Raw genomic sequence first — 20813 nt, 5'->3', positions numbered from 1 at the left:
TTCATAGTCAATCAGGAAAAAAACCCACCACAAATAATTTTAAATATTTAAATAATTTCCATGTTTCAAAGTAGTCACATGTGTGTGTTTGTTACATATTTGATATATGTGTAAGTGTTTTAATTTTTTTTTTTCCTAGTTAACTGTAAATCTAGTTTCTGAGTGGTAAATCTCTCATGTGAGGTGATGTTCAGCTTCAGCCCATTTCCAGGGCTAGAGTCCAAGCCCAAATCCCACCCTGTGGCCTGTGTGTCATGCACATGCATTGTGTTCTATTCTAGCAACTCACAGCCAAAATTAAGAGGAGATGTGTAAAAATAAGCTCTCTTGGAGTTTCTCATTTCATAATAGTTGCATGCTTTTATGGCATGGCCATTCCAAATATTTAGATTTTTTTTTTTCTTATTTTAACTGGGAAAAGTCTGTGCTTGTTTATTTGCTTTTTTTTTCTGCTTCGCTAAAGCTGGATCTAGTTTAACTCTGATCCTGTAAGCCAAGGAGATATGTAACAGCTTGATATTTCTATTGATCTCTGTAAGACTCTGTATCGACACAGGGGACCACCCATAACAACAGTAAAAGTGTGGTCTGCATAACCCCTGCTCAGCTATCACTGTGGGAAAATTGCTCTACCTATGATTTCTTTCTCTCCATCACTGCCTTTTTTCAAGCAGTCTGTGATTCTATTTATTTATTTATTTATTTTTATTAACTCCGCTGAGGTGTTAACTCTATTTGCAAGTTCGGAGTGGAAAAGGTTTCTTCAACTCTTCAACAACATGTTCTTTCTGCTTTGCAGATAAAAACCATCTTGAGTGGGTTCATTATTAGGGGCTACCTGGGAAAGTGGACACTTTTAATCAAAACAGTCACCTTGGTTCTGGTGGTATCTTCAGGCCTCAGCCTTGGGAAAGAGGGGCCGCTAGTCCACGTGGCCTGTTGCTGTGGAAACTTCTTCAGCAGCCTTTTCTCAAAGTACAGCAAGAATGAAGGAAAGAGGAGAGAGGTGAGGTTGGCTCAAATAATCTTTTATTCCCTTGTCCAGATACTTATATTTTCAAAAGACTCATGCCTTGTATGTAAATATTTGCTTTGTAGGTGCTTTCGGCTGCAGCCGCCGCAGGAGTTTCTGTTGCCTTTGGGGCTCCCATTGGAGGTGTGCTTTTTAGTTTGGAAGAGGTGAGACCTGGCAGTTCACTTGCTTTGATAAATATATTTTAATTTTATACATTCTAAAGCAAAAATAATATTTCATTTTTAATAATAAGAAAAAAAGGGTATTTTAGCATAATCCAAGTAAAAGAAGAGCATTGGCTTTCTGGAAACAAACAAAATTATTTAATCTGGAAATGTATTACTGTGCTGAGCTTTCTCAGGCTTTCAGCTTGCTGCTGCATGGGCCAAGCTGTCGAGCACCTGCCTTACCATCTGTAGCCAGAAACTTTGGATTTAGTTTATCGATTTTTCACTGATTGCTGCTCCCTATCTGAAAACGCCTTTTATTCTCATACCTTTGTGAACACATTCTGGCTGTGGTAAGGACTGGTGGTACCAGTAAAGTCAGATGTAGAGTGACAGATGAAACGCATGGCCACGGCTTACTGTGCACAGTGCTCCAGTGAATAATTAAAGCAAACACCCTCTGTCACATTCAGTGAAGTGCTTACAGTCTCTGCTTGGTTTTAGGTGAGCTACTACTTTCCTCTAAAAACCCTCTGGAGGTCATTTTTTGCTGCTCTCGTTGCTGCCTTCACACTGAGGTCCATCAATCCTTTTGGAAACAGCCGGCTGGTCCTGTTCTACGTGGAGTACCACACCCCCTGGTACATGGCCGAGCTCTTCCCCTTCATCCTGCTCGGTGTCTTCGGTGGCCTCTGGGGGACCCTCTTTATCCGATGCAACATTGCCTGGTGCAGGAGGCGAAAAACCACCAGACTCGGGAAATACCCGGTCCTGGAGGTCATAGTGATAACGGCCATCACTGCCATCATCGCCTACCCCAACCCCTACACCCGGAGGAGCACCAGCGAGCTGATCTCGGAGCTCTTCAACGACTGCGGTGCCCTGGAGTCCTCGCAGCTCTGTGACTATATCAATGACCCAAACATGACCCGGCCAGTGGATGACATTCCTGACAGACCTGCTGGCCCTGGAGTCTACACTGCCATGTGGCAGCTCGCCTTGGCTTTAGTGTTTAAAATTGTCATCACGATATTCACTTTCGGCATGAAGGTAAAGCAGGGATAGGTGCAGAAGTTGTCATGAGCACAAGGTGCAGATGGGTTGCCATCAGCAGGTGGGGTCTATCTGGCAGGGCTTGTGTGCCTCTGACCCACACCCAGCCACGCAGGTGTGGTTGAGATGCCTGCTGGTTCACCCACTTGCCAGCACGTCGCTCTGCGGGCCCCTGATGCAGCAGAGGGATGAGCCCTGCTTTTCTACCTTCTAGTCATCTCTGGGTTTATTAAGTGAAAAAGACATCTGGGAGAGAATTTAAATTGTTGCCAATAAGCAAAGTCAAGATGATTCCCACTGCAGCTGTCTTTCAGCTCTCTCAGGGATATGGACTATTTATATTGTTGTTTGTCTTGTTGGACTAATGTCTTAATGTGCCTTAAAGGTAGCTATACTCAGGGAAGTAATAGCTTTGAATTTACCGATTTACACATTTTAAATCTCAAAAAAATATAAAAGTAGCTGAAAAGTTCTGTTTTTCAAACCTTTTTAAGTACTGCAGCTTGGAAAAAAAGGGAGTGAGTGGGAGGACTGACAGATGTATCATTTGATTATTTTGGATTTGCAGCTTTTTCCTTCCATTCCTCCTCTCCATAAATAGGTGATGAAAGATCCAAGAACAATTTATTCAAGCTTTCAATATATACAAAGCTGTTTGTGGTGAATTTTATATAGCTGATTGCTAGAGCCCATATAAAACACTCATCTGTCTGTCTATGGCTTCCATTATTTGATCATTTAGTTCTGGATCTGATTGCAGCAGATGACGGGAAGTTTTTCTGAGTTAAATTGTGTATGTTATGCCACACTCAAAGCTAAAGCATCTCATCTTCCTCTTACATATTGAGCTGGAATTGAGGATCCATCTTTTAGAAGGCTTCTTACCCTCAAAATAGTAGGAAGTGGTTGGAATTTTGCTTTTCTTTAGTGTTTTGTCCATTTTGGGATGTCCCTAATGACAAGAACTACTGAATAGTAGAAGGTCACTTAGGACCAGTGACTGAGCAGGGAGAATGAGCGGGAGTTAAGAGCATAGGTATAAAATTTCTGGAGGAGGATTTGGAATGAGATGCCCTTCACTGCAGAAAGGGATTTGAGCTGGAGCTGGCAGCCAGGTTGTTGTTATGCTTGTTAATTTCTTTAAAAACTTCTGAGTTTGGTTCTTTATTTGATATGTGGTTCTTTGTTTAGTCTATATATCTAAAATTTGTTAGAAACAATTGACTGTTTCAACCATTATGGAAAAGAACAGATAAAATATCTTCACCCACCTAATCTAGAAGGCCCAATCCAATTGCATTAGCAAAATTAACTATATAGTGGGGGAAATCGCTTCTGCTGTTACCAGCCCTAATGCCCCTGGGCCATGCTGAAGTTGTTAGTTTAGCTATCTAGGAAGCTCAAGGTGTATTTTCAGAATTAAAGAGAGACAACCACCTTCCCTCTCTAAAAAAAACTGAGATGAAGAAAATAGCTGCCTCTGAGCAGTAAGCCTCCTTTCTCTAAATTTTTATTCTTCATTTGACATCTAATTTAAAATCTGGTATGATTCAGCCTGAAAGAGTAGTAATAAAACTGTAAAGTACTCCATGTGATGAAAGTTGAAATCAAGACGTTATTTTCAGTTAAGCTTATTCTTGAGCCTGTGACAGAACCACCAGCAGCTCCTGACTTCCTGCTGAGGAAGCAATAAAGGCCAAACCAGGAGCGTCTTAACTTTAAAATAAGCCTGTAATTCAGAAACACCATTTATCTATCAAATTCACTGTGATGCAGCAGGTAGGATTCAAAATTGCTTTAAAAAACACAATAAAATTTTATAAAGCTATTAACACACATGTAGCCACACAAACTCAATCACTGCAGAAATCTTTTTCAGACTACAGGGAACATCACTGTAGGTTGCCAAAAGGCTATGGCCTTCTGAGCTAGCCTTGAATAAGGAAGCTGGGTTTTCTTACTGCTAATAATGAATTGCTTGATCAGTAATTTCATTACTGATTGTCATGGTGCTCACGTGTCTATATTTTATTCAAGATCCCTTCAGGCCTCTTCATTCCTAGCATGGCTGTTGGAGCCATGGCTGGCAGGATGGTTGGGATTGGAGTAGAGCAGCTGGCATATCACCATCACGACTGGATCATCTTCAGGAACTGGTGCAGACCTGGGGCAGACTGCGTCACACCTGGACTTTATGCTATGGTGGGAGCGGCAGCTTGCTTGGGTACAGTACCTGCTGATCATTGGTTCATGATGTCTGGGAACCTACAAGTCATTTAAGAGGGCTTTGTGTTTGTGTTAGGTGCTATGCTGGCATTTCTGGATGTAGTAGAGAAATCAAGATGTGATGGGCTAAAGCATGGGCAGCTTCCTCTAATGGTCTCTCCAGTGATCTGCAAGTAGTCAACAAGAGAGGCTTGCAGTCACCAATGCCTATCCCTTGTAATCTGCCAAAAAGTGCATAGAAGGAAAGAAAAAATTCAAGTTAGGCTACAAGTTTCCAAGAAGGAGTATTTCTTGCTTGGATTTTTTCTTCCCTTTTGATGTGATGCAATGCACTACAGCTGGACTAAAGCTACTTCCCTGTTTAGACTCTGCTCTCTCTCAGTGCAGGGAACAAACTTCCCAGCTCTGGCCAAATGTTAAGGTACATAGAAGTAAAAATTCTGGATCTTATTTTTGTCTGTGTGTCACACTGGTCAATTTTTTGGGGCTGTCTTTTGGTTTTCATTTTTGACCATAGGCCAATATCTGGTTATGTTCAATCAAAAGGATTTATTGGATATAACAGGAATGATCTGTTAACTATTAAAGCAAGATCATTGAATAATACCTCGCATATCAAATTTATAGTCATAGATGCAACAGGAATTTTACAAGCATACCATCTGAACACATTTTTGCCTTATCATATATTTCCCCGTCTGTAATTGAATGTTTTACCTCTTTTTGTTACTGTCACTGATACAATCATTAGATGATGAACTAATCCTGACACATAGTAGGGCCTGTTTGTCACAACAGGCCCTACTGAAGAATCTCTCCCTGTCTTTCTTGTAGGCCCCCTTTAGGTACTGGAAATCCGCTATAACGTCTCCCCAGAGCCTTCTCTTCTCCAGGCTGAACAGCCCCAACTCTCTCAGCCTGTCCTCATAGGAGAGGTGCTCTAGCCCTCTTATCATCTTCATGGCCCTTCTCTGGACCCTCTCCAGCTGGTCCATGTTCTGCTTATGTTGGAGACATGAAACAGAAAAATGAGATACTGGAAAGATCAGTCTCATCTGGCAATAGAGACTTCAACCCAGGCAAATGGACAGATGAATTTAGCCTCAAAAGTGCCTGTTTTTCTCCAGAGATTATAAAGACAATCTGTATCACCCCTTTGGATGTGAACACCTACAGCACTGTAGACACATTAAAATAGCTAGGATGAATATTACTGTCAGAAAGAGTAAAGCACTTCCTCTTGGCCATAAGTGATCTTAACATTCATAAAAGAAATGATACACAAAGTTTTTGCTCCAATATTCCAGTTGATCTACTAGTCAGCAATCACTTCCTCTTTTAAAAGGTCCAAATAAAGATGCAGTTATTTTAATAGTATGTTAGACATCCAGCAGAATGGTCACTGCTCATTTTTAAACCCAAGGCCCGTCTCGCTTAGAGTAAGAGATACAGGGTAAGTAAGTATTAAATGATCCTTACTCTGGTATCTGCTCTCAGCTTTTCAGAGTCAGAAGTTTAAGGCATTCCTCAGATGAAAGTCATATCCAAATCATCATGTTAAATAATCAACAATTTAATTTTCCTGTATGCTGCTAGATTAAAAGCGTATTTTAATGACCTGTTTGCTGATTTCTCTCATCTAAAATAGTGCTGTATTTTGAAACCTAAAAATAGCAGATTTATTACATTTACCTTTTGAACGGAGGCAAAGAAATGTTACCTAATAACTCAGTGATATGTACACACTTGTCTGCAGATATATGATTATTTTTATCCTTTAATGTAAACTGAAGGAGTAAGGAGCTTGTTTATGAAATTAATACAGAAAGACTAAATTGAAAAACATAGCTACGACTCCGTCTATGGCTGCGTGCCTAGATGGCCTCGAACCAATTGTATACAGTTCAAACTGTATGTTATACTGATATCAAAAGCTAGGTTTTAAGCTGTAAAATAGCTCTTGCAGAAGCCCTAAACTGTCCTTATGTAGGATTTTGGAACCACGGCATGTCCAAAGATAATGCTTAGCTTACTCATCAGTATGAATGTGATAGGTAAACTGCTGTGAAGGCCAGCTCTCAATGTTTCTACCTGCGCCAGCCACAGTACTCAGCTGGTTCTTGGAGTCATTTTAGAGGGCTAATGGCAGGATTCAGTTTTAGTTTCTCTAGTATCCAGCATAGCTGATTTTTTTTTGGCATGCTTTCTGGTTTGATAGCTCAGTCTTTTAGCATTCATTATTTGCTTTTCAATGTTAGCATCTTTGGCTTGAGCAAGTTCACTCAATCTTTTTGATGAAAATTGCAGTAGATGAAAAATGTCTTCCTTCAGTGAAATAAGCCCCGAAATACTTCACAAAGTATAAGGGCAAAGTACTCAGCATGAATAATCATGTGCCTTTTTGAGTGTAAGACTCAAAATAAGACTCAAAAATATAAATGAGTTGCTTAGTATGTTGAGAGTCCTGAGGGAAACTTGACCGCTTTCCTTGTTGGCAGGTGGTGTTACCCGAATGACGGTCTCCCTGGTGGTGATTATGTTCGAGCTAACTGGAGGCCTGGAGTACATTGTACCTCTCATGGCTGCAGCTGTCACAAGCAAGTGGGTGGCAGATGCCTTTGGGAAAGAAGGGATATATGAAGCTCACATTCATCTGAATGGTTACCCGTTTCTGGACGTGAAGGACGAATTCACGCACCGAACCCTAGCCACAGACGTTATGAGACCAAGGCGTGGTGAAGCTCCTCTCTCTGTTCTGACGCAGGACAGCATGACGGTGGAGGATGTTGAGACACTAATCAAAGAGACTGACTACAATGGCTTTCCAGTAGTGGTTTCGAAAGACTCGGAGAGACTGATTGGATTTGCACAGAGACGAGAGCTGATTCTTGCAATAAGTAAGTAGAGTATCAGCGTACATACAAGCATGATTTTGATAGGGATTTTGATAGAGTGGCACGTTACCAGTGTTATTCACCTTGAAGAATGGATCAGTAAGAACTGAACCCAACTTTTTCTCTAAGTTTGGCTTTTACTAGCTGCTAGGACCCATAGCTGGAATCTTCTCTATTGCAACATACCACCTGTGGGCTTGACTTCTGTGGGCTTAATTTTGCCATCACTCACAACGGTACAATATGATTCCACTAGATACAACAGAGGTAAACTCGACTCATGTGGCCAGAGTTTTTGTCAGAACCAGATTAAAAGCCAGTGCAGTGCTGAGCTTCTTGCAGTCTCCATGGACTACTGGCAGCAACTGGGGTAGCTGTGAACCTTTATCACTGTGTGATGAAGTACAAGTCTCTGTGCTTCTTTCTGGTGTGCTATCTCAATTTTTCTCACATGCTGGCCTTCTGTGGTAGGAGTGGAAAGCTTTTCAGTGGAGAATGTTGTTTGGTGTAAAGATGGCTGAGTTTTGTCAAGCATCCAGTGGACAGCTGGCTGGTTACGTGAGAGCCTGATCCAGGTCATTACAGGTTTTGACCCATCGGGTCCTTTCCTGGTTGGCCTGATAGCTAGGTGGGGATTGAAAAGGCAGGCATATTGGATGAAAGCAAGTGTTTCCACCTTCCTTTTTACCCAGGGCATCCAGAGCTGCAAAGGTATGTGAGCCTGACAAATCAATCTCACGGTCCACTCCCAATTCTGGCAGTCCTGTGGTGTTGAGGGCCAGCTGGGCAGGCAGGCTGCTGGCTAGGCATGGCTGCATTATACTTCGCAGGGGAGTGGAATGTCTGGCATATCCAAATCTCCTTGACATGGAATTATTCCTCTCTGCATGGGCCTGTTTAATCCCTCCGCTTCAGGCACCTCTAAAAAGCTATTGTCTCAGATGGAAACTCCCGTATTCTTAAGAAAAGAAAATTCATAAATGGAAAGTTAGGGCTATTTTAGAGGGCTGCTTTCCTGTTCACTTCTCACAAAGCTAAAATAAAATTTGAAATAACAATGCTCTTTAAAACACTTGTTATTTTTATCTCCTAAACATAAAAAGGCTCAGTCTAACTGATTAGACCTAAAATTTATATTTATTTATTTAAGGACACTTATCTGTTACTTGATTCACCTCTTTTCATTGCATAGCAGAAAGTCATCAATGCTGCATCAGTACCACGTGCAGAAGAAGAAAAGAAATGTCAGAGCCCAGTTTTCTCCCTTTAAAATGTAGTGCAGAACTCAGTAAGAAATTATTTTCTCATTTTTTCCCTTCTGTGGTGTAAGCCATCATTTCAGTTAGAGAAAATAGTTTCTGAACTGAATTCATTTTGCAGTTAGTTATATCACTAATTTCTCAAAGCACAGGAAAGCAGAATAGGCCTTACTGTCAGTTCTACAGCTCCTCTAATTGCACAATTGTAATTTAACTTCTAAGGAGTGTGAGAATCTAACTTTATCACTAAAAGCCCACTATCACTGGTTGCTCCTTCCTCCCTCCTCCAAAAAAAAAAGGAAAAAAGTGTCCATGACGTTATAATCCTCTGTATACCAGTCTCAGTATAAGACGATTTTAAAGACACCAAGATATGAAGTCCAAGGCTGCTAGCTGCAATACCCCATTCAAACAACTGATTTTCTCAGAGGGCTAATCTTCCTTTTGTAGTAATAAAAGATGCCTTATACGGCCAAGCTAGGAAAGTAAGTATATGTCTGAAGTTTCACCAAATGTGTAAATGCCAAGACCTGATACCATTTGTAAAACAGTTTGTATTTTATCCTGCTTTTGCTAATGATTTTCAAATGTCTTGTGCAATCCCCTGTGAGAAGTAAAAAACCTTAATTAGATGTATTCAACCTACCCTGTGTCTGGCTTTTACACTGTCTGTGCCAAATCGTGGCTGTAATGCTGCCTTCCTAACTTTATAGCCTTTTGCATCTCCTTTGTAGGGTATTATGTCAGTGGGGGAATTGCATGGAGTGAAGATGCAGAGCCCTCACTTTAAAAGCAGAAAGATCAGACACTGTCTGAAGCGAGTCAGAGAAGTCTGAGGAACTGAGTCTTTTGATTCAGATCATAAATGGCAATTTTGCTGAATGGGCTTTCTAGAAGATGTGTGAAAATGTCCAGCTATGCACTGATAACAAAGAATTCAGTTTACAATAAATTCAGTGAATATTTTAAAGCAAAATGCTTTCCTGTTCAAAAACTGTTTCTTTGACATCCACATTTTCCAGAGAAAAAGATACTGCTTCAAGATCAGCTCTAATCAAGAGCATCTTTCATAGGATCTAAGGCAGAACTGAGATTTAAAATAAAAAACTTCTCTGCATAATAACTTTTCCTAAAATCCTCAGCTATCAGAGACCTTTGGTGACCCTTGTTCTCTTGGGTTGAGTATGACATCCCCTGATACCATTCTGTGCTGACTCTGTGATAAAAGTTTAATCTTTCCAGTATGGTTTGTGTCTTTGTGACTTAAAATCTGGATTTGGTTTTGCTTTTCCAGAAGACATATTATATGGTTCTAGTACACGGCAGGGCAGAACACCAGTTTTGTACCATGCTACCAACTTGTTGATGGCTAATCCTCTTTCACTGAAGGCCAAAGTGGCTTTGCATTCATTGCAGAAGTCAGTGCTCATCATTACCACAGAGCAGCTAATATGTTGCAAACTTCCACCTCCACTTGCTTCATAGTTATGTTCACAGAGCCATACACCAAATATCCTGTCGTGGTTTTGTTAGTAAGGGGGGGCTTAAGGTGGTAGCTTCTGTAGGAAACTGCTAGAAGTCACTCCCCTTTGTTCAGTGGACTCGGCCGGGCCTAGGGCGGACCTGCTGCTGGCCAAGGCCAAGCCGATTGGTAGCAGAATGTCCCGTGATAACGCCTCTGCGATAACGTATTTAAGTAGGGGAAAACAGAAAAAAGAGAGAGGAGAAGATGTGAAGCAGCTGAGCGGGGGGCAGAGAGGGGGAGGCGCGAGCCTCATGGGCCTTGCAGGCCTCACCCTCTGGCCTCCCGCCGGGCAGCCGACTGGGCCCAACTCGGCCCGGCCCGGCTGCAAGAAGTGGAGAGGAGATGAGAAGTGAATAAGATGTAAAAAGGATCCTGAGAGACGTCTGCCAGCCTGTTGTGAGGAACGGCTGCAGATGCCAAGGTCAGTTCAGAAGGAGGGGGAGGAGTAATATAGCTCCTGGCCAAGATTCCTCTGCAGCTCGTGGTGAAGACCATGGTGGAGCGGGTTGTCCCCCTGCAGCCCATGGAGGTCCACGGAGGGGCAGAGATCCACCTGCAGCCCGTGGAGGACCCCACGCCAGAGCAGGTGGAGGCCTGAAGGAGGCTGTGGCCCGTGGAGGGCCCGCTGGGACAGCTGTTCTAGAGGGACTGCACCCCGTGGAAGAGATGACCCACGCCGGAGCAGTTTCACGGAGGACTGTGGCCCGTGGGAGGGACCCCACGCTGGAGCAGAGGAGGAATGCGAGGAGTTCTTCCCCTGACGATGATACAGCGGCGTAAAACAAAGCGTGATGAACTGACCGCGGCCCCCATTCCCTTTTCCCCCCCCGTGCCGCTCGGGAGGGGAAGGTAGTAGAGATAATGTTAAGCTTGGGAAGAGGGAGGGGTGGGGGGAGGTTATCTTGTTCCCTGTCTCATTCTCCTGCTAGTTTTAGAAAATAAATGAATAGTTTTCCCCAAGTCGAGTCTGGTTTGCCCGTGACGGTAACTTTAAGGATTTCTCCCCGTCCTTATCTCAAACCTTGAGCCGTTTTTCTTATATCATCTCCCCCTGTTCTCTCGGAGGGTGGGGGGAGTGAGAGAGAGACTGCGTAGTCTGGTCCTGATCGGGGCTGAACTGCGACATATCCTTAAACTATAAAATCACTTGCCAAGAGGTAAACATCACACGTGGTGAAGCATCTTTTATTCTTCTGTTCAGGTTCTTATCTCCTGCTCTGCTTGACAGCATCCAGAGATACTGGAGTTCCATCTGGGAACAGTATAAGCCCCACCCGCGCAACATTATAGCCAGGGAATGAGGTCTTCTGAAAAGCAGAAGTACCTCTTTTTTCACTGCACTGCGCTCCGCAGAACGCCTCTTCAGTTTGAATTAGCTCTGGTACCTCTATACGACAACACATTGCACTATGTAGAGACAAGCTTTCAACTAAGAAGCTTCAGCTTCTTTCTCTGGCCCAATAAATTGTGCATCAGCAGGGCGGTGGCCCAGCGAATGCTCTGGGGAAGTACTCAGATTCCCTCACACAACTGGCTTTCTGGATGAAGCCAATAGATGTTGAGTCCTGCATCAAATACTGGTTCACACACAGCTCTCTGCCTCTTGATTTACTGCTACATAATTTCTTTCTTACCAAGTGGAGCACTAAGCAGCATGCTCTAAAAATGCATCCAGTCCATGTAAAGTCAATGGTAATGCCACTTCCAGTTGCTCAGAAGCACCTTCAGGATTGTGTCCTTCCACTGGTCCTTGCTGAGCAGGTGGGCATAGCCACCCTCTGGGAATAGGTGTCTATATTTTAGATGGCACCTACTTTACAGTCTTAGGGAGGGAAGTATTTGACCTCGTAAAGCTCTTCTTAAATTTGGCTGGCTTCAGAGGTATCGTACAAAAGGCAGAGTCTTGGACACCGGCCAGGTGGCCTTTATAATGTACTTTTCCCAGTGTTGTAGAGTTGAGAGAGCAACGTAGCTAATATAGGCTGTGAACTGTGAACTCCTGAATAGGAGAGGCCTTTTCACATTTGGGAGAACTAATTCACTCTCTAGCTATGACAAAAGCCTTCTGCATAGATTACTCTGTAAAACCAGACATCGTCATCCACTTGCTTTGCTCTTTCTGTTCTGCTATATATGTTTTTCTTACCCACTGACTGCAGAAATTATCAGTTCCTCTGGTTTACCTCTACCCTATCTCCCCCAGCCAGTGGGACTGCATACAAAGTCCACCATTTTTCTGATGCCACCGAATTTGCTCAGTAGTACTACATCCTTCACATTTCTCCAGAGAGATGGTTGACTTTGAAGAGTGAAGTCATGATTTTGGCTAATCACTGTTGTCCAGGGTCATTGCTGCCTTGGGAACAGCAATGTGGCAGCAGAAGTGCTTGGGCCTGTGGCTTTGGGTGCAGCTTCAGGAAGGAAATACCTAGCTGTCAAGGTTTTTATCAAAGGGTGGGAGTTACCTTCAGTTTGATTAATGTTACCTCTTACCACAGATCATATATCAAAGAGCTACACAGGCATGTTCACACTTGAAATTAGATGTATGAATCAAAACAAGGTGAGAAAAAGTTAGCATCATTTCTATAAATTGCAATAGGGCTTGCAATATGTAGGGGGGGTGGATTTTGAAAATCATATACTGTACTGATACTAGGTTTGAGCCAGCACTGCTCCAGTTCCAGAAATATTACAAGACAATGATCGTTAAAAGGAAAAAATGCAGCTGGAACATGTTGGAAACCATTACTGTCTACACATTACAAGTCACAGGAGCAGGTTTCTGTACTTTGATTGATGGCAATGAGCTCAAAAGAATCTATACATATGCTTTGACTATGTCTGATTTGCTGTACCTCTCAAGAACAGAAGCAACCTATATTAATCAAAGATAATAATTCTAACCATTTCCAAGAATTTATACAAAAAGAAAGAAAAAAAGGAAGAAAGAGTTAAAACCTCAGAGCTAAACACTTGATATGTTTATTCTGGGGACAGACAAGTTGTCTATCATTTGGAAATCCATCTCATATATTGGTCATGCCCTGTAATGTTGAGCAGAAATTAGGTAAACACCACAAAGAAAATAAACCACTTCAATGCTAAGAATTCTTGTTGGAGCATACTTTAAATTAAAAGGCTTATACACGTATAGTCCAGATGTAGTGTAAAGTTCACTTCATAGTTTGATCAAAGTATGAATGACAGCTTTTGAACTTTTGAAAGTGGTCAAATACGTACTGCAGAGAAAAATGTATCAGTCTCATTTACTGCTATATATTGTTCCTCCCTTTATTTTTTCCTTTCAGTAGGATGCTAATTTTTTCTGCCCTTTTAAAATCTAAGGAATTAAGTGCAAAACCACAAAATTCACCCTGCATGCCAGAGAGGTGTGCTGGTCTAGAACAACACCCACATTGCCCTCAGATCCCTGGGGTGTGAATTTGTCTTTCCCTAGCTTTGTGTTCATAAATCCATTCACCATGCCCACATTTCCCCAGACTGAGAAATCTGGAAACAAACACACCGCTCCAAGCCAGCTGGGACTGTACGCAGGCTGGTTGACTCCACTCCTTTGGGCATATAATAGTAGTTTCTGTTGTTTTTCTCACAATGGAGAAAATTGCACATAATCATTTGAATATGATGGAAAGTGGATTAATGATGTTTGTGAAAGCAATGAGCTGCATATTTATTCAGAAAAGCATTATCCCAACCAACAAAAAGTATGTGTTTGTAAAAATATCACTTACATTTGCTTCAAGGGCACAATGTCTCAATGAAATGCAAGTTTTCTCTGTAACCCCAACTTCTGGGACCCCGCTACGTTACAGACAAGAAGCTGCTACTACCTTTGCTTTCCAAAGGAGGATAACTATTTTTTTTTTTTTTTTTTCTTTTTTTCTTCTTGTGTTCTTATCAAGCCTAACTCTCTGGCTACTTTGATCTTTCTGTTGCACAGAGAATGCAAGACAGCGTCAGGATGGGGTGGTGAGCAACTCCATTGTGTATTTCACTGAAGACCCCCCAGAACTGCCACCCAACAGTCCCCATCCACTGAAGCTGCGGCGTATTCTCAACCTGAGCCCTTTCACTGTCACTGACCACACGCCAATGGAGACTGTGGTGGATATTTTCCGGAAACTTGGACTCCGACAGTGTCTTGTCACTCGCAGTGGGTGAGTAGATGCTGAGTCAAGCATGCTTAGAGAATTGGAGGAGATTTTCTTCAGCATTAACAAAACCACAATTTTTCCTGTTTAAAGCCAAGTATAGACAGTAACTAATTAATCAGCATCTCTGAGACAGTCAAGTGAATATTTTGATTTTTGTCTATTTTCTGAACGGAAGAATAAGGGAAGCTTGCCCAGTGTCTCTCGAGGGCAGCAAAAGAAATCAGACTCAGAAGAAAAGTGGCCCTTGCCATGTGTCATGTTTCATTCTGTTCTCCCAAATCCTTAGTGTATTGTTCTTAGATAAGGTAAAGATAAATACAAAATAAACCATTCTGACTTCCACTATCGTTCAGTTTTCAGCAGAGGCAGAGCTGGCAAGTAGTACTGTTTGCAAAGGATATGCCTGTTTCTAGACATCCAACTGGATCAGATACTTGTGAAGACTGTAATAAAGATGTCAGTGGAGGAAAATTAATCTGCTCAGCTTTCTTTAAAGGAGAATGGAAAGGCATATAAACCGAAAGTCCACAAAAACCAAGAAGTGCAGGCAAACATGAAATCAGAAGAGTAAAAATCTGCACCATGTGCACTAGAAATAACATCCCATAATTCCAATGGGATTTGAGCTATTTTTGGAGCATTGCTCATCCCAGTATCTAGTAGTAAGAAGAGACTTTACACCAGGATAGCAAACCAGACCCATCATTTTAAAATGCGGAAGACTAAAATTTAGTCTTCTACAAAAAGCCTTTTTGTTATTCAAATCTATTGCAGCTGTTACTATCAATGCAGTGTCCTCAGTATTAAGAAAATAAGGACCATTATCAGGACACAGATTTAGGTCTTGATTTTAAGTGCTTGGATTTGGAAATTTTGATCTTCAGTTCTAGCACTTACAAGAAATGAGAGGTGGAAAAACTATAACAATGACATAGTTTTAAAATCCACTGCCTCGTCGCCTTCAAGGACTGGAAACAAAAGCCTTTGAATACTGAGGGTTAGGAAATTTTTGACTCTTGGGGTCAGACACCTCATAGGTCTCATCTTTCTTAACAGATATAATTCATTTAAGTTCACATAGATGAGAAATTATCACTCAATTTTGAATGCATTATGCAGTTGGACAGTGAGAGTTTCAAAAAGTCTGTGCTTTAGCTTAGTTCATGTATTACTAAACCTCGTGTCCTAGCTCAGGGCACTGGTGCTTTGGTTTTGTGCTGTTAGTCCTCTGCAATCCTAGCCTAAGGAAATTAATTTCGTTCTTGTACAAAGTGTCAGTAGTTGTAGCTCCTCACTCAGTCATGTTCCCAACAAAAAGAGGTACCAACTCATTGGATTTCACTTAATGATCATGGCCAGGGTAGTAAAAATCCACAAGGTGAGAATACTTTTTATAAAAGATAATCACTGGGGAATGGGTGAGATGGACAGTGCTATATGGAAGCACTCACAAAATGTCCCTGCAGCTGAACAGGGGAAAAAAATAGATGATCTATGAGATGACTGTTGACCTTTCCTTTCCTTTTCTCCTCTAGGAGGCTGCTGGGTATCATAACTAAAAAGGATGTATTAAGACATATGGCTCAAATGGCAAACCAAGACCCTGAATCTATCATGTTTAACTAGACTGGTAAAGGAAGAAGAAAGTAACCCCAAAGGAATCCCTTCTAGATTAACACAAAGGCTATGTTTGGTGTTTCATTTTGTTTAAAAAGAAAATGTAACGTGTATGAGGAATGGCCCAATATGCCTCTGACAGAGGGAGTGGATGCAGGATGGCACTTATTTAATGAGGAAGGCAGTTCAGAAGCACTGAGCAGCTGCAGACATCAAGCTGTGTTTCCTTAATGAGATTCCCAACAGCTCAATTGGAGCGCTGGCGGGTGTAAGTGATGTGCTGCTTAGAGACAAAGAGCCAGGAGTGCCAGTGGGATGCATCAACATTCACAGTAACTCTTGAGGCAGGTGTGAAGACTAGCAGACACTGTTTATGTGTAAGCTGTTACCAGATATAAAGATTTGTGTTCCATACTAGAGACTGTATGAGTAACGTCAGTTGGTTTTGTTACTGAAATCATGGCTATTTATTTGCTACTGAATTATACCATTTTCATGGGGGGAAAAAAAATCATCATATTTTAAAATGAAAAATTTTGTCATCTTCATTTATTTTTGTAAAAGTTAAGTGAAACAGGACTGGAGTTAAAGGAGCAAGAACACACTTCAACTCACTTCAAAATGTAGTGTCCCCTGCTTCCTACTTTAGTCCATTAGATTTTATACAGTTGAGCATTCCTATCAATCAGCTTCCCTTTATTAATGTTGAAATGTGACTTATTTGTAAGGATGTATTATTTCTCTATGCAATTTTGCATACAGGTACTGTAATATTTAGTATTATGTGGTTTGCTGTAACAACAGGAAAAAGCATAGAAGCCTGTGGAGGAATTTTCAAAGGCACAAAAGGGAGACTGGTATCCAGCTTTCACCAATGTTAGTGACAAGAGATTGAATCCCTCACCTGTCTCTCCTTCTGTACATCATAATTTTTTCACAAACTTCATTAGAAGTTCTGCATTGATTCCTGATTCTTCATTTAGCTTGTCATTGCTATTTCTTGGCATTTGTCTGCACCTGCCAAGAGATTGCTGAAGTTAATTTAACAGTCATAGACATTTATTCTGTAGCAGATCTACTTTTTATGCATCTGTCAGTCACAGGACTGTGGAATTCATCCTCACAAAACTGTCGCTGGAAAGGATCAAAGGGACTGAGAATGCAACCAACGATAGCAAAGCTTTAATTATTGATCTGCTTGCACAAGATTTAACAGTCTCTGGTAGGGACCTCCAAGTCACTCATGTGAAAATGCTAAATTTTCCTGAACCCTGGTTCTGGTTCTGTGCAAGAAGCACAGTCATAATTGCCTGTGTTAATATACTAGCACTTTAGTCAATACTGCTATCAGTAACAGAAGACCAAATTTTACTCTCAGTAACACATAATCCACACCACCCAGTGTTTCTTTTATAACTATAAGCTTAAAGATTGGAGAGAGGTTACATCCTAATTTAGGTGCCCTTCAGACCATGTGAGAGGCTGGACCCTTCCTTTAGGCATCTAAGATGTCTGATATTTTTGTTCCAGTTCGTATGGATACTGGTAGCTCAAGTCCATTGCGTCCAGTTAGTCTCCATGGACAGAGATGAGTGGAGTCCTTTCATGCCAGATGAGCCTGTTGCTTATTCTAGACGAAAGCCAGACCATTGACCCAACTTGTAGGCAATGTGCATGATTATTGTGTCCCTGAAATGGGACGACTAGCCAGGTGCACCCTAAGTTAGATGCCCAAAGTTACATGTCACAAATTCCTCCTCTTATCTCCAGTGACCCTGCTTCCTTCTGGCACGTGTCCCACTGCTTTCACACAAAATATGGCCTGGATTGTTTAAGTAAAAGAAACGGAAGTAAAGGGATAATTTTAATCTGCTAAGTATTCCATTTAACAATAGTGTTTGCAACACACTGACATAAACTTATGTAGCTCTGGCCAAAGCCCATAAATATTTTAGCGTATACTTTTTGTTAAATGAACATCTGCAGTACAATGTATTATTAAAGGGATATTGTTAAAACTATGTAAATTACAGAACTGAGAAAGCCTTTCCTTCTGAAAATAGGAACTCCATCATGACATTGTTGTTTCTTATGTTTTTCTGTGAAGCTGTCATCAGCCAAACTCATAAAAAACTAACCAAGTCAACAACCAAGCTCATAAACATTGTATTTCTTCATTTGAACAGCAGTGCCATCATAAAAGCAGTGCATTCCCACAACTAAACCCAAAAGGGGCTTAGTACAAATGTCAGTTCCTACCCAAAACTAAACTCTAAGGGATTTGGACTAAGACAAATAGGCTGACTTTTGAGGGCAACCTTGTTCTGAAATTAAAACTGAAGGACTATATTCTACTTTTCATTTTTATAGCTCTTACTGTTAATACATACATGTTTGACAAACACTTTGTCCATCTTCCTTTACGTTTACATAGGAAACAAATGTGCATTCTCTCCCCACTTGAACATTAAAATTCCTCTTTTGCTCATAAGCCAAGGCAAAAAAAAAAAATTGAGAAGTGAATTTATCTGCTATTTGAAATCAAACTCAAGGCTTCATGTATGTCAGGGAAAAGGAGAGATTTAGACCCTTCTCTGTTAGCCAAGGAAATTTCAGTCCATGCTGCATTAGCATGTTGTCCATGGCAAAGCTAACTCTGAAGAGCACTGATAGTACTGAGGGCAATGTTTGCTAGCAGGAACCAGGATAGTATATGAACACTGAAAAAATTGTAATTTCCTGGGAAAAAGACACAGAGTTACATAACTGAGGTTAAACTGGCCATGAATACAAACTCACTTGGGTATTCACTTACCAGCTTAAACTCAGTCTGTGGCTATGCACAGGCATGAATTTCTGTGGCTAATTCCCATTAATACCCGGAGGCCTGATCCACTAAAACCAACACTCAGCCCCATGATAGCTTGTCACCTCATCTTACTAGACTGCATATGAGGAGCTCTCAGGGCTTAAGAACAGGATCCATAAAACCAGCATGGTTGTTTGCAAGAAATAACAACAGAAGGAATTGAGATTTATGCACTTATTGCAGGTGCAGTTTGACCCTGGGACTATCCCCCCCACCCCCCCCGCCCCAAGAAGAAGGTAGATAAATAAGGGTCCAGCTCTTTTCTGTCAAACGGTCCTTTAGATGGAATGGTTTAAATATCTAAAGGGTCAAGGAAAAAAAGCTTTGAACGTGTAATTGTGTGTGAGTGATTAGACTGCTGCTCCTTGTTCAAAATACATTAAATGCCCTTAGAGCAGGGACTGCTACCTAACTCTCTAGAACTGGCATAGCCACAGCTAACTTCAGCTGCTTGGCATTATCAAGGCTGAAGTGATGCTAGAATGACAAGAAGATTTTGAAACTGGACAGACTTTGCTAATTAGAAAACTTAGCACTTCAGACACTTTCAGAGACAGTAACTGGCTGTAAGTTTTGTGTTGAACTTCATCCATGCTACAGTCTTCATCGCTCTTTTAGCTTGAGTGGCTGAATTGGGAACACTTAATACAAATTAATAAGATGCTTTTCTGAAAAAAATGCAGTTCTGATGTAATGATTTAATGTATTTTCCCATAACAAGCCCATTATCAGTCATTGTTTTCCATCTGTATTCCCAAATATGTCTCAGAAATTACTGAACAAACTCCAAGAGGCATAGATCTCAGCCGTAAGTATTTATTTGAATTTTTTTCAAGCTCACGATAGCCACATGGCCTGATCAATCTGAGAGTTACATAAGTTCTTTAGCACAGAGTGCTCACTTTATGCAACCTCAGTTCAATCCTTGTGATCAAGCAGTTGGACTTTGAAGATGTCAAACTGAACAAGAAACCAAAAATCTTTGGATGATGCAAGCTGAGTATTGTACCTTTGTTTTGCATGAACTATGTTCAGTTACATTCACTTTCTGATGTGTACTTGAAGCAACCCGCACCAGAAAGTTTATTATTAAAGTAAAGAACATGGATGACATTAGCCAGACCCTTTGGCTGTCACAGTGGTATTATTAATTCATATGCTTTGATGAAGCAGAAAAATAATGTTTAAGAATTAGAGGAGACCCACTGATTCCGTGTTGGAATGACACTATGATTAGGAATATTGTTTTGCCTTTTTTTTTTAATTGCAGAAAACAGTATATAGAAAACAGCACCTTATAAAAACAATGTTTGGACTCTATTTTTAAAATAAAACTGACTTGCAGTACTGGAAATATTTCTTGAACATCTTATTAATTGGAGAAGTATTTCACTTAATGTCTCTGTATGATTTTGGTGTTTCCTTTTGCCACCTATAGGGACAACTTAAGCCTGATGAATGATTTAGGATATCTAACTCAGTTATGAGTTACTTGATATTAAATAAGGAGTTAGTACAGTTCATGCAGTTGACTTCAAAGAATCAGCCTTGGCTGTTGGTTGTTTTATTTTCAGAGAGAAATGTTTTTTACTTTAGCATCATAATTCCTTTATTAAAGAAATCTACAAAGAGAAGAAAAAAAATTTCTCCTACCAAGTTGTTCTGTTTAAAATAACCGTGAAACTTCTTTAAAGCTAGATGTTGCAAAGACCTATGATTTTAGTTTTTGTATATATTTCTCAATTGCACTTTAATTCAGAGCTAAGCTCAAAGACTGAAAATGACAGGGTCAATCATGCCCATTTAATTGGATGAAATATGCCTTCAATCTCTGTCAGAGGCTAACTTTGAGGTAGTAGCAAAGAATATATGCTTCTGATTAATGTACTAGCCAAGCAAGTAAAAGGCACTATGGCTTTGTGCAAATGAGACATTAATCAATGGTTTATCCTAAAGAAGCATTACAGATTTCAAGACACGCTCCAGAGAACAAGTTTGATAAAACTGGTG

General features: G+C 40.9%; 1 protein-coding gene across 2 annotated transcripts in view; it reads left to right on the top strand.

The window, feature by feature from the left end:
* The window catches only part of CLCN4 (Cl-/H+ antiporter 4), a 47296-nt gene extending 27139 nt beyond the window's left edge, over positions 1 to 20157 (top strand). For both annotated transcript variants that reach the window (XM_086768148.1, XM_086768142.1), the window contains 7 exons: positions 800 to 1006; positions 1099 to 1179; positions 1687 to 2232; positions 4273 to 4459; positions 6960 to 7358; positions 14104 to 14320; positions 15853 to 20157. In XM_086768148.1, coding sequence (XP_086624274.1) covers positions 800 to 1006; positions 1099 to 1179; positions 1687 to 2232; positions 4273 to 4459; positions 6960 to 7358; positions 14104 to 14320; positions 15853 to 15943 — 1728 coding nt within the window. In that variant the 3' untranslated portion in view covers positions 15944 to 20157. The remainder of the gene's footprint in view (positions 1 to 799; positions 1007 to 1098; positions 1180 to 1686; positions 2233 to 4272; positions 4460 to 6959; positions 7359 to 14103; positions 14321 to 15852) is intronic.
* Positions 20158 to 20813: the final 656 nt, after the last annotated feature.

The sequence above is a fragment of the Chlamydotis macqueenii genome, chromosome 1 (assembly GCF_036417535.1).
Source record: "Chlamydotis macqueenii isolate bChlMac1 chromosome 1, bChlMac1.mat, whole genome shotgun sequence".
NCBI classification, from domain to species: domain Eukaryota; kingdom Metazoa; phylum Chordata; class Aves; order Otidiformes; family Otididae; genus Chlamydotis; species Chlamydotis macqueenii.
This window is presented reverse-complemented; position numbering and strand designations above follow the sequence as displayed.